This window comes from Poecilia mexicana, unplaced genomic scaffold (genome assembly GCF_051168715.1).
Source record: "Poecilia mexicana isolate PSO_F unplaced genomic scaffold, ASM5116871v1 scaffold_5, whole genome shotgun sequence".
In the NCBI taxonomy this organism is placed as follows: Eukaryota; Metazoa; Chordata; class Actinopteri; order Cyprinodontiformes; family Poeciliidae; genus Poecilia; species Poecilia mexicana.
The window spans coordinates 11751927-11765924 of NW_028263374.1; the positions used below are offsets into that span (position 1 = coordinate 11751927).

Below are 13998 nucleotides of genomic sequence, written 5' to 3' on the forward strand. Positions count from 1 at the left end.
GGTACAAGCTAACAAGCTAAAAAGCCCTTATGTCACATGTAGGGCCCATATCACCAGCACACACTACACCAGGTAAAATCACATGCTGGCAGCAAACTAATGACGCTTTGTGGCACACATATCCCTTTGACGAGACACGCTGTGACATTTTAATATCTCATGGCCCAAGATCAATACCTGGAGAGCACATGGGACTAAAGGTGACGTCACATGAACTGGATGTTTCTAGAAATGAATAAAAGCGTGGAGACTGATCAGGGAAGCCAACAACTACAATACCAGAGCAGGCTTTTCATGAGAATATCATTGTCTGCAGATATAGCAATCGCATGCAAATTCTGCCCAAACCTGACGTGTATTTTTAGTGGCTGGGATGCTAAAACTTGCAAAGAGTTACCGGGACAATGTGATGAAGAAAAATTAAGAATAAGGACAGGAAAATAGGGTTTTTTCATAATTACTATCCATATCACATTATTAAACCATACTATCGTAATTCCTTTTTTTTCTGATTTTGTGCAGCCCTTGTCTAGACTAAAGAGTAAGTGGTGCAACTTTTTAGTTATTGTGCTGGATATAATGCTTGTTAACAGATGTGTGTTTCTCTTTAAGTTCCTCTGTCATTTATGGCAGTGCACACCTCCCATAAAATGTTGTTAGCTGAATTTCGGAAGCAAATGAACAACAAGCTTGTCATAATAAGCTATGCCTAAAAGAAGCAAAACAAGGGCAATCTCTGTTTTGCACATATTTGTAAGACTGAGGTTTGTCTCTGTGCACACTGTGGTTTGGCGCAAAATATCGCAGCAGCGCTGCAGACCAGAGAAAAGACGAGTGTTTATTTCCTGCTGTCCCCCTTTTTTCATTTGCTCTGTTTTATCGCTGTAGCTGTGTGTCTGGTTGCTTTTTTTTTGCCAGCCCTTTGTTACTTTGTGTGTGTCTCAGCAAAAATTGATCCCCGCGCCCCCCGACATGCCCAGATGCTGCTGTGGCTGCACTCACAATTCAAAGCACTGACCAATTTTATTGATCGGAGACGCGTATGTATGTGTGTGTGTGTGTGTGTGTGTGTGTGTGTGTGTGTGTGTGTGTGTGTGTGTGTGTGTGTGTGTGTGTGTGTGTGTGTAGTTTTTGCATCCCCCCTTTTTGCTGTCTTCCCCTTTAGCGTTTATAGAGGAACAAATCTGCATGCGGTTCCCTTTGAGCAGAGCCAAAGCTTACGGACAGATGCCGAGTGAAATGGTGAATCAGTTCTACCGTAACAGAAACCAGTTCTGCATTGGTGAAGATTTAAAAAGCAGCTTTACCGAAACTCGTTCAGATGGAATCAATATCATGTTTGAAGGGAGGGGGTAGGGAGGCTTCGGCTCTTTTCTGACATGGGAGGTCACCAGCAGAGAGAAAGGGCAGATCGTGTGTTCAGTGTAAGGTCAGAGGTGACCGGAGTCGCCTTTACTGGGTAAATGATCAATATTTTATTCCTCTAAATCGACACAAACCCATCTCTTCAGCAGAAAATCAGCAGACGTAAGACAGAAGGATTGGGGATCTCTCAGCTTTTAAAGGTGCATTTCAATAAATTACAACGTAATTGAAAAATCCATTTATGCCAGTAATTTGTTCAAACAAGAGGATCTTATGCAGGCTCTTATGCAGGTTAGTTTCACACAACTGAAGGATTTTTTTTTCTGTTTCTTTCAGATGGTTATGGCTTACAGCTAATGATTTCAAAATGAAATGATAAATTTACTTCCATCTAAGCAGACAGATCTGTAATCAGTTGTCTAGATCTTTTGCTCATTTGCCCAGGCTGCTTGTGCACCTTTTTTTCTACCTTGCTTTTACCTTCCACTCAACTTTCCACAAACATACTTAGAGACAGCACTCTGTGAACAACTAGCCTCAGTAGTCGTAGTTCCTCATTATCGCCTAGACCGTGACATAACATTTCTCTATTAAAAATGATGACTGACCCAATTGAGCTGTCGGTTTTCTCTGTATATAACATGTGATTTTCACTTTTCCTGTTGAACTACAGAAACAATTTCACTCTTTAATGACACTCTAGCCTACTTAGACACACCTGGCTGGTGGTCTTGCTGGTTTCGAGTCAATTGTTAACACGCATTGACATAATTTCAGCAATCTAGCAGCCATCTTTCCCAGCCCTGCTGCTTCCTGTCTCCGCCGTTCGAACATACGGCGCACACAAGAGCAGCGAGGCTTCATATCTCCAGCTCATCACAACGTTTTTTCTTTCTGTTTACTCATGTCTCTCCCCCGTCCACCCCCCACCTCTCTGCTGCTTTCGTCGTCTTCTGCGAGAGGAAGTGGCCGTGCTCTGCAGGGTGCAGTTGCCTGCAGGAAGAGAGACGGAGGGGGAGAGAGAGAGAGAGAGAGAGAGAGAGAGAGAGAGAGAGAGAGAGAGAGTGGAGGGAGAAGGGGGAGGGCGCTCTCCGCCTGATAACACGCTCAAACCACAGATGGTTGAGGGAGGCTGAGAGAGACCGAGGGAGGGAAACGATCGCAAAGAGAGGAGGATTGAGAAAGAGAGGCTCTTGTGTGGGAGGAATCAGTCCAAAGCGATGGAGAGAGGAGGAGAGCGTCTCGTCGTCTCCGCGGAGATCTCTTCTGCTACTTCGGAAGCGGGTGGGGATCACTGAGCTCCTCCTTTGCTCCGCAGCCAGAACTTGACCCCAGCTGCCGTTTGCCCCCGTCGCCAGTGTGACGCAGAGCCCGATCTTGAAACAGGATGTGGTTTTGCATGCATGCCTTCATTAGTCTGCCGGCTTAGCAGGTGCCGTCAGGTGAGCGGGGTTGAACTTGACACCAGGCTGTAAGCCGACTCTGAACCGGCGTGGACATGAAGGAGTCCCGGCCTGCTGCGTGAGAGAGCGTCAGCCGGCGACAGCCAGGTGCTCCGCTGCCCGTCTTGCGACAGCAAGCACCAGAGCTTTCTCGAACACAGGCTCGTGAGGAGGAAGTGACACGTCTGTGATCGCTCTTGTATTTCCTGGTCCCGTTCTCCGGCAGCGCTTCACGGTGCCGGATCCCAGCCGAGCTCAGCTGCTCCCAGCCCGTCGCCGGCCTCCGTTTGAACTGGATGCGCCAGCGGAGCGGCTCTGACCTCTCCTGGGTGAGCGAGGGACAGTTGGATGCTTTCGGACTCTTGACTGCGGCTGAGAGTCCCTTCGGCCGCCACGTTCCGAGACGACCCGACGCCCTCCTCGAGCCGCCCGCCGCCCCGGTGTCCTGGAAGACCTCTCCATGACCGTCAGCACGGTGCTGACCCCCTCCATGACCAGCAGTAACAGCATGAGCAGCGGGTACTGCAGCCTGGACGACGAAAGCGAGGACTTCACTTTCTTCACCGCCAAGACCTCGTTCTTCCGCAAGCCCAAGCATGCACCGAAGGTACAGATTTGCATCGTTGTCTCCAAGATGGATTAAGATGTTGATAAAAAAAAGAGGTGGAGGGGAGACTCTTTGATAGATAAGATCAACGGTTTGATTCAGTGTGTCTGGGAACAAAAAAAAACAAACAAAACTGTCATTTATATGACATAAAAAAGCAGCCTGAAAGCAGAAGTCTGGAGAGGAAGTGGTGGTGTTGTTCATGCAGGCCTCTAGGTGTGTGTGAGAGAACAGGAGGGGAGTTACTTTCACATATCTGCACTGTTTGTCTATGATCTACCTTTAAAAAAAACCCATTTCAACTCCTTCCTCTGTCACCTGAGGCACTCAGAGTTGAAACTGAATTCCTCCTGCTGCTGCTGCTGCTTCTGCCTTTCCTCCAGTCTCCTCATCCCAGCTGGCCGGCGGAGAAAAACTGTTTGCAGAAATGCTAATGATCTGAGCCAGCCGCCGTAATGGCTTCCTCTCCACTGCGAGTGGGAGAGGTTTCTGTAGAAACGCCGCCGATGCCCGTGCGTCGGGTTTATGCCGTCGTCGTTTTTGTGTGTGTGCAAGGTGCAGATCGCTTTACCGGTACTTTGCGGTTGCCATGGCAACTCTTGGGTTTTTGTCGGCTCCGTTTGCATGTTCTGAGACATTTCACTCTGCTTTGCACTCGGTCACTTCACACAGAGCTGCTTGATGGAGCAGCAGCGGCAGCAGCAGCAGACATGCGGGGCTGCTCGCCCTCTAGTGTTCTGTTCATGTTCGTGTGTGTGTGTGTGTGTAGGGGCGGGATGCTCGGCGGGTGACTGTCACTGAGGCACGGCGACATGGACGGCTGCATTAATGAGCGGCTCCTCGGGCTGCCTCACGCTGACCTTGTCCTGGCCTCTCTTTGCTTGTCTGAAGGTTTATTCTTTGAATAATTCACCAGCTGCGCAGAGTTAGGGTTGCTGCCACGCTGACACAGACGGAGGGGTTTTAAGGTGTCAGATCTGCCAGACCTGTTAACACAGATCCACAGACAAGCAGTGTGGCATTAATTGTAATAAAACTGAACTCCTGGGTGCGAGGATATGGAAGGGAGCGACTGCACACGTTCAAATCAGGAACTGATTGCGTTCTGCTTTTTTTTTTTTTTACCTGTATTTGAATATGAAAAAGAGGGACAAACAGATCCAAGTGGCGTCCTGTGGATACACACATCATCCTTTTATTTTTAGGCGTAAATCGCTAAATTTGTGTCAGTGGGGTTTTTTTTTTCTTCTTCTTTTTTTAGTTACATCCACACCGTCACATCCACACGGAGATGGCAGATGCTCATCTCAGTCCTTTATGAATTATTTCCACAACTCGTCGTTTTTTCCTTCAGATCAGCCAGTCTGCGTTTATGCATGTTATGTGCCAGTGTGGGTGGGTGTGCAGCTGCTGAACGTGGGATACGTGCATGCAAATCGAGGGGTTATATCTCTGCAGCTTACATGCATATTTGCATGAAAACTTTGGCGACATTCTCACAGTTCGCTGCAGTAACTGTAATCTTTATGTAGCTGAATTTGATCCAATATAATTTAATTAGAAAGTATTTGGTTACATGATCCAGTCAGAGTGTATGAATATGTGCAGTTCCTTGCTAAACTTTTCACATTCCTTTACAACTACATACCCTAAATATAGGACCCATTTGTATTCAGCCTCCTTTACTCTGATACCCCTAAATAAAACCTAATGTCACCAAATAACCTTAAAGAGTCACCTAATTGTTGGAGGCAATCTGTGTGTAATTGAATCTGACTATAAATCTATAAGAAGTCTCTACACCTGTCACAGCAAACAATTAATCAATTAATTGCATGATAAATTAAAATGAGCTCAATAATTTCCATTTTGATTAATTTTTTACACAGACATTATAATCCATTATATTTATGCGTTCTGTTGTATGAGGCTTTTATTCCCACTTTCTTTACTGGTTTTGGTTGTCAAGTTTTATTTTGGATATTTAAGATATCTCTCCCAGTTCCAGTGGAAAGTGTTCTTTACAAAATTAAAGCTCATTGGTCTTCGAGAGAGCAAACTTGAATCTATTGAGCCATTATCAACATATTACTTGAAAATGCTCTCGAAACAACAACAGCACTGAAATCAACACCATTTAAAAATACCGTTAAAAATGCAGTATGTCATTGAAACTATTTAAGCACCATTATGGGTAACACTTTATTTGAAGGGGGTTGAATAAGACTGACGTGACACTGTCATAAAAACCTGTCATGAACATCAATAAGTCTTCATGAATATTTATGACTGTTGTCATAAAGCGTCATTCGGTAAATTATGACACTTTTAATACAAAGTTGACATTATTCAAAATGTCTTTGTTATGACAACTTGACATTAACCAAGAAATCATTACTGATATAAATTTGTTATAAAAGTATTACTGATTGCACTTTAAAAATGAGGTAACTTTATGTTATTAAAGGTAAAGTTTAAACAGTAATGATTTCTTGGTTCATGTCAAGTTGTCATAACAAAGACATTTTGAATAATGTCAACTTTGTATTAAAAATGTCATAATTTAGCGAATGACGCTTTATGACAACAGTCATAAATATTCATGAAGGCTTATTCATGTTCATGACAGGTGTTATGTCATGTTTATGAAAGTGTCATGACAGTCTTATTCAACCCCCTTCAAATAAAGTGTTACCCAATTATGTTTGTTTCTTCAGAAGCATATGTTAAATGGTGTTGGAGGGTTCATATTACAAAGAGTGAAATTTACCCATAGTACTATATTTCTATGTTTTTTAAGGATGTGAAGAAAAAGCATTTCCTTATTCAGTAATCAGTAGTATTATATGTAAAAACTGTCAGACTGAATTTCCAGGAAAATAACACAGCCAGTGTTCTCTGAAGGAATAGAAACATGATTTTGCATCTTCTAACACATTTACATACACACACACGAACACGCCCACACACACACACACACACACACACACACGCACACACACACACACACACACACACACACTCGCATGTGAGAAAGCCTGAAAGCTGTGAAACTAAATCTGCATGTGTTCGTGCAAACGCTCTCTGCCGGCACCCTACGTTCATTGTACACCAGCACATGCAATCTATTCTCACACGGAAACACAGATGGTGTGATTTGGCATTGACTGTCACAGGTTAAGGAGCAGCTGGTCAGATTAAGGAAACATGGAGCATGCTGCAGCTCTGACATTTCAAGCTGTCCTGACCTCTCTTGTCTCATGTCAGCAGTGCAAGACAGAGCAACGATTATTAATTTCACCCTCAGGTTCTGCATGGCATATATGTGTGTGTGTGTGTGTGTGTGTGTGTGTGTGTCTGTGTTGCGCTTACATGGCCGTCAAAGACATCCTACACATTTGTTTTGCACCCGACACCTGCCACACTAACACTGATGGATTAGATAACATGGCATCTGTCTGCTCTCTGTCACCTGCAGTGTTATTATCTTCACCGGACAGAGACTGAACATCCAGCTAACAGATGCTGGACACTCAGCAATTAGGCTGGGCTTTTATAGACTTAGTAGGGAATCACCTGTGTCATCAGCTGTCATGCCTTGCTCTGAGTTGAAAGGGATGGAAAATTTTCCAAATGCATGCTCACAACTAAAGCAAAACAACTGTCCGTGTTCTACAAGAGATTGAAAACACAAGCTGAAACTACTGTGAAAGCATTCATGGTGCGTCTTTCACATTTTGCCTCCACAAACTTAAAGATTGTTTTTTTTTTTTTGTTTTGTTTTGTTTTTAGATTATATGTGATACATGAACTCAAAGTATTCCACAACATGATGCTGCCACCACCATGTTTCACCATGGTGATGGTGTGTTCTGGGTTCGAAATGGTAGATTTTAGTGCCATCTGACCAGAACCCTTAGTTGAACGTTTGTGTGTCACTTACAAGTTATTCCAGATCCAGGCGTTGACAGACGTTCACACCTGAGCTGTGGATCTCTGCAGCTCCTCCAGGGTTACTGCGAACTTTTAACTCCCCAACTCGATAAGGTGACTCCCTCCAGGAGGAATCAGTTGCACTGGATTATTTTAGAGATGTCAGTTTAAAACGGGTTGTGTGCTAACATATGGCCCACTTAGATTTTTATTTGCAAAAACGGTCATCTTCACTGCTATAAACTCCTTTGTGCTGATTTTAAAATCCCAATAAAACACACTGTACTTTACAGCGATAGTGTGATAAAATATTAAGATTATAAATACTTTTTCAAGCCAAAATCAGATAACATTCTCTGTGTGCATGTTACTTGAACGAAAAGGTACGTACTGACAGAGGGAGCACGAAGCCATGAAAACACATGACCTCCTAGTAATTACCGCAGACGTAGCTTTTCGTCCTTCTGACTCTCGGTCAGCAGCTCCAAAGCGACCCGGCCCAACCGGGTGGCTTTGTGGGACTCCGAAGCTACACCCACACCGTCCTGCTCCATTGTGCTCCCATCACTCTCACTGGTATGCAGAAAGGGAGGGCAGGGCACGGCCTCCGTTACATTTAGAAACTCTCATACAAACGCAGGAATTCCTGCAAGGCTCCTTTCACTCCGTTGCTTTCGACTGTGAGGAATTCTGGAAGGAGTCCGACTCCTACATACAATAACCCTCAGATTCTTTTCCCATCCCTGGAGCGCTCGGCACTTGCGCAACATTTATACAGCTTTATTGTGTGTGTGTGTGTGTGTGTGTTTTTTTTTATGCTTGAGAACAGGTCAGTAAACTCAATAGGTTATGGGCCTGTAAAGATAAAGACAAAAGGTCAGAGGTGGAACGTTTCTACAGTATGTCTCCTGTTTTATTATTTGTTTAAAGTTTATTGTTATCATATGACAAAAGGGGAAAAGTTAAGCAGGCATGAATACATTTGCAAGCTACTTTACAATTAGACACTTCTCAGTGCATGTAATAACATGGTTAATATATCAGATTTGAATATTTTGCTGGGAAGTCAAGCAAAGTGGAAGGAAAAATTGCACATGGGAGACAGAAATTTAAGTCCAAGAATCTTTGCAACATAGTTGAAGCTCAGTCAGGTTAGATGTAGAGGATCTGTAAAAAAAAAAAAAAAAAAAAAGTTTTGCTGAGCTTATTTAGCTCCATCAATTCTTTTCTGAAGAAAAGCATTCACACAGTACGATGCTGCTGCCACCACAGGTCACCATGGCGATGATGTATTTCACAAAACAGGAAAACGCGCATTGAATGTTGCAGTGACAAGGTGCCGTGCAACAAACAGATAAAATAGACTTTCAGTGTTTACTGGTGGCGGCTTCACTGCAGACATGGAGGCCAGATTCTGAGTAATTTATGCATAAAACTACAAAAAAAATTAATTTGTTATTTCTTTCCCAACAGAGTTTTATCATTGCTGTTTTTGGTCATGAAATTAATTACTAGCAAAACATCCTGATGGCTCTCTAAAGTAACACCAAATCCATTCTCAAGCATATAAATCTTGCATGGTGCATTCAGCTGAGCCGAAAATTATTCACACACTGGGATGTTGTAGATGCGCTGATCTGACTTTTACTGTCTGATACAGATTTCTTGTTTTTTCTGATCACCGGTCAAGAAACCGTTGTCTGATTTTATTAACTTCCCTGAATATCCAAGCGCTTCTTTGCTGAAACTGCACAAACTTGTGTCACCGTGGTGATAACTTTCAGCCACACAGCGCGTTACGTGAAGTCCAAATATGTCTATGTCAAGTCCCCAGGAAAAATATATTCAAAAGATATGAAGAGCGTGTGTCCTGCACAGAGTAACGTTTGCCATTTCACCAAGTTGTGATTGAATATTTCTGAACCAAACTCAAGAATCGTCCTTAAACTTTGTTCCTCACGATGCCGGGGGCTCCTCTTGCTCTCCTGTCCTCCAGGACTCATTGCAGCCTGTCTGTCTGTCTGTACTTCAGGCACAAACTCACCCTTCCTGCAGCCGTGACCCCGACATCCCCCCGTTCTCCTCCTCCCCCGGCCCCCGACAATGTTTTCTCTTCCTCCCACGCTCTCCCACTGCCTCAGAAAATGCAAACGAACTGTAGAAGAGTGAGAGGGAAGTGGCGGTGGGGCTGAGGAGGGGAGAGAAGAAGCTATTGTGAGATAGAGAGGATGGATCCCACTGTACTATAAATAACCCAGTCAAACTCTGTGTTGCTAAGGCATGCTCAGCAGCCATTCTATCATCATTTCTCATCCCTCACTCAGGGCCTCCCACTGTTTGACTCCCTCCATCCTTCTCCTCCTTTCATGCGTTTCCTCCCTCACTCCCCGTCTCTCTGTCAGAGGGATGAATAAGAGCGAGGGGGAAGGCGTTCGTCTCGTGTCGACTGTGTTATTAGCTCCATTCACAATATTTCTTGACTCCAAATACAGCTGGAGCATTGAGTCATCTCACTGCTGAGGATGGATGACGAGCAAAAAAAAAAAAAAAAAAAAAAAAAGCAGCTTTTCTGTGTGGGGAAGAGCATGGAGACTCATTATCAGCTTAATATTTCCTTCAAAGACTAAACAAAATAGAGGTTAAAAAGTTTCATTCAACTTTTCCAATCTTCAATAGGATTTTTATTTATTTATTTATTTTACTGTGAGAACTGTAACAGCGCCATCTGCTGTTAAATATAGAGCACTGATTAGACCATGAGAGTCCTCCACTTACTGACTGATATTTCCTTTCTCCTTCCAGCAAAGTGAAACAAAGGAGGAAGAGGAGAGAGGAGGCGCTGAGGAGCTGTCAGAGGAAGAAGTCCGGGCCAAGATAGAGTCGTACAACGCTCAGGTGTCTGAAAATGGCATGAATCTGGTGAGTTCAGGAAACCATCAAATCCAATTATCATAGATGAATTCTCTGATCAGAAAAAAAGCACTATATATTTTTTGTTACATTTGTTGTAAAGGAATGCAAACGGATGAGTTAGAAAAAAATAAAGGAGCATATTGCTTTAGTACGTGTTTGAAAGTAGCATTGCCATACTGTCGACTAATAAGGTTGAATGGTATTGTTACTTTGTGCTGTTTAGCAGCATATTTGCACTACTTGATGTAAATACCGGGGGAAAGCAGTTTATGTTTTGTCAGGGAAATAAATAATACTATTGAAAATTGGTAGTATTTTGTGATATTCTGCACAAGTGAAAATCAACGAAAAATGTGCACAGTTTTAAAACTGTGTTGAAGCACCTTTAGATTCGGCATCAGCCTTCAGGAGTCAACTTGGTAATATTCGCCAAGTCTGCCTGGCAGACATTCTCCAAATTTGTCAGATTAGGAGGACGACTCTTGTTGTCAGCTCTCTTCTAGGGACTCCACAGACTTTTCTTTTGTCAGATTAGGTCTGAACTTTGACTAGCCCATTCTAAAACTGTTCTTTTCTCCCCATTAAGTCTTTCATGTCTTGGAATGAGTGCTTCCGGTGCTACGGCAGACTCTACTGTATTTTAGTTCTGAAAACTCTCTCCCCTTTGTTGTCGTCTTTCCGTTATGCGCTTCAGGCTGCAGATGGCTCTTTCACCGGCTTTATTAAGGTCCACCTGCGGCTCAGTCGGCCGGTCACGGTGGAGGGCGACCGGGGCCGCGCCCCGTCAGAAGACCAGGATGGAGAGCAGGGGGAGCGTACGGAAAAGCGGACGTCCTTCTACTTGCCATCCGACTGTGTGAAGCAGATCCACATCGGCTCTCTGACCACCACCAGCGAGGTGATACAGGGCCTGCTGAAGAAGTTCATGGTGCTGGACGATCCTCGCAAGTTCGCATTGTACAGGCAGACGCACAGAGATGGACAGGGTGAGGAAAATACCTCCCACGTGTTATTTAATGCACAATATGCCCAACAAATCCCTGATTTTATTATTTTTCTCATTGTTGTCCCGGTACAGACTTGTTCCAGAAGCTCCCTCTGTCTGAACATCCTCTTGTCCTGAGGTTGAAAGCAGGACCAGATCCTGAGCAGCTCACCTTTGTCCTAAAGGAAAACGAGACCGGAGAGGTTGAGGTGAGGGAGCCTTGAAACACACACGGTCGTACAAACATAATGATTTCCAAGAGTAGAGCTTTTCTCTTTTTCATTACAACTGCAATAGTTGCAGTATTTTATTAGGATTTTGTGTGACAGGCTGATGCAAAGTAGTGCAATAGTTTAGAAAATTCTGGAAAGCATGGTCTGGTCTATAATTTAATAAGATCCTAATTAAGCACATTGAGATTGAGATTCTTATAAAATGTAGGAATGGACCACGAACACATTTACAAAGCTGTGTACATGTGCATTATCTTTTCAGTTACATGACAAGTAAACGGGAAAGGGTTACAAGGCAGAGTTTTATAAATTCAAAGTTAAAAAAAACAAACAGTGCATTAAAAAGAGGCTGTAAGAGTGAACTCATGTCCTTCTTTGATCTCACTCTTCGTTCCACAGTGGCACGCGTTCTCTGTCCCAGAGCTTCAAAACTTCTTGGTCATCCTGGAGAAAGAGGAGGCGGAGCGCGTGCGAGCCGTGCAGCAAAAGTACACCATTTACCGACAGAAGCTGCAGCAGGCCCTTCAACAGCACGGCCCTTGACCCCTGACCCCGTCCCCCTCATGTCTCCGACCCCGGGGATGCGCGGACTTTTAGGACACCATGTGATCTGAGTCCAGAGAAGCGGAGCCTGAGCTGAACTTACCTTCGGACTCCTCGTCGACAAACGTTCAGACACGGACAGGAGACACGCTGATGCATATACTTTCTCAGGTCGTACGCAGGCCCCCTTACGTAATCCCACCGCACCCACAACAGGATCCGGACAACAGATGTTTACCCCTGCCAGGGAAGATCTGGAACTGCAACCTTCTTCTTAACATCTCGTTTATGACTGATGTGAATCAGCGATGGTTTTTACACTTTTCCCTTCTCTTCTGCTACTACAACAACTACTGCTGCTGCTGCTGCTGCTACTGCAAGTGTTACTTATGCATGAGTCTCTCAGCTCATCTGCCCTGCACATAGGATTAGGATTAAAAGAGAAGGCATGATTACTTTTAGCTGCATCGAGCTGGAGCTGAAGGACAATCATATGGTGTGTTTGTTTTGTTTTTTTTACTGTCCATCCCAGCATCATGATGCTGCCGCCACCATGTTCTTAGTATGTGTTTATATATATTAACCCATACATGAAATGATCCGAAGTAGGAAAGATGCTTGTCGTTTTTCTCCTCTAATTCACTCAGTCCCACCATGTCCACAGATGCCAGATGTGGTTAGTTTTTTCTTTCTTTTATCTTTCTTTCTTCTTTTTTTTTTTTTTTACTGCCTAAATCCACAAATAAGAACCCTGGAGAGATGATGAGAATCAGCTCTTATGCCTTTTAGTTGTGAGCAAACTCTTGCTGTTTTGGGGGTTGTTTATGAATGAGAGAGGACGTTTACGCCAACGCTTGCCGACTGACTTTTACAAAGAGGATTTCAATTGAATTGGAGGTGGTGGATTAAAAAAAAAAAAAGAATAGAAAAAAAAAATCATCTTCTTGTTTTGCACGTCTTGATCCGGGCCACAACTCTGAGGCTGGGCATGCGTTTTAGTTCATTTCCTTACCCCTAAAAAGGAACAAAAAATATGTAAAACTCATAATCATGGCTATGATATGTTTGCAATGCATATGAATTGTGTAGACACTGGAAAAAAAGAGTGAAAAGATTTAACATTGTTGCTAATATGATTTTTCTTTTTTTTTACATCATTTCATCTAGTGTGTGTGCGCTTGGTCATCCTGCGTAGTAGAGACAATCCATTAGACATTCTTACGTTCGTTCTAATCCTCAGATAAGTGAGGCCTGCTGTCCATGAGCACATACCTCCCTGTAAAACCCACACCTACCTGTGTGTTTCCACCCTCACCACCCGAGCTGTTCCTGCTGGCAGTGCCTTTTGTCCCATGCGTTTTCTGCGTTAACGTGGGTTTCAGCACACGTTCAGGTGCCTGATTGAGTTACAAGTGTGGATCCTTCTGCTTGTGTGCGATTTTCTGGAATGACGTTGGTTTTTATTTTTATTTTTTCCCTTTAATCCCCATTTTCAGAATGCTCCCTATTTTCCCTCAGCTAATCCCATGTGGGAGTGTGTGTGTGTGTGTGTGTGTGTGTGTGTGTGTGTGTGTGCATGTTTGCATGTTTGCGTGTGCGTGTGTGTGTGTGTGCATTTTATTTATTTTATGGTTCACAACCATCCATGTGAAATTATGTAAAGGGTGTTGCTTTACTTTTGCAATTTATTTAGTTTTACTTGTACAACTGTGTATAAATATGACTAGACCTGTACAGAAATTTAAATGAAATAAAAGGGTAAAATCTTTATTGAAATGCTGTTATGTGTTTGTTTAAACAGTTGTTTTGCTTCACATTCGTATGAAGTTACATACAAAAATCCCCAATTAAGTGTTAGTATGTTTATTTTGGTCGGTGACACAGCTAAGCACCACCTACTGGATCCCTGGTATGAACACAATGTGTAGTTTAGTCATGAACCTCAGAAAGTGCTGATCTCCCTGTGTCATGATTTCC

General features: G+C 43.5%; 1 protein-coding gene across 1 annotated transcript in view; it reads left to right on the forward strand.

The window, feature by feature from the left end:
• rassf5 (Ras association domain family member 5) overlaps positions 1-13797 on the forward strand; it is a 33570-nt gene extending 19773 nt beyond the window's left edge. The window contains exons 3-6 of the mRNA XM_015013529.2: positions 10150-10266; positions 10955-11246; positions 11339-11454; positions 11878-13797. Coding sequence (XP_014869015.2) covers positions 10150-10266; positions 10955-11246; positions 11339-11454; positions 11878-12021 — 669 coding nt within the window. The 3' untranslated portion in view covers positions 12022-13797. The remainder of the gene's footprint in view (positions 1-10149; positions 10267-10954; positions 11247-11338; positions 11455-11877) is intronic.
• Positions 13798-13998: the final 201 nt, after the last annotated feature.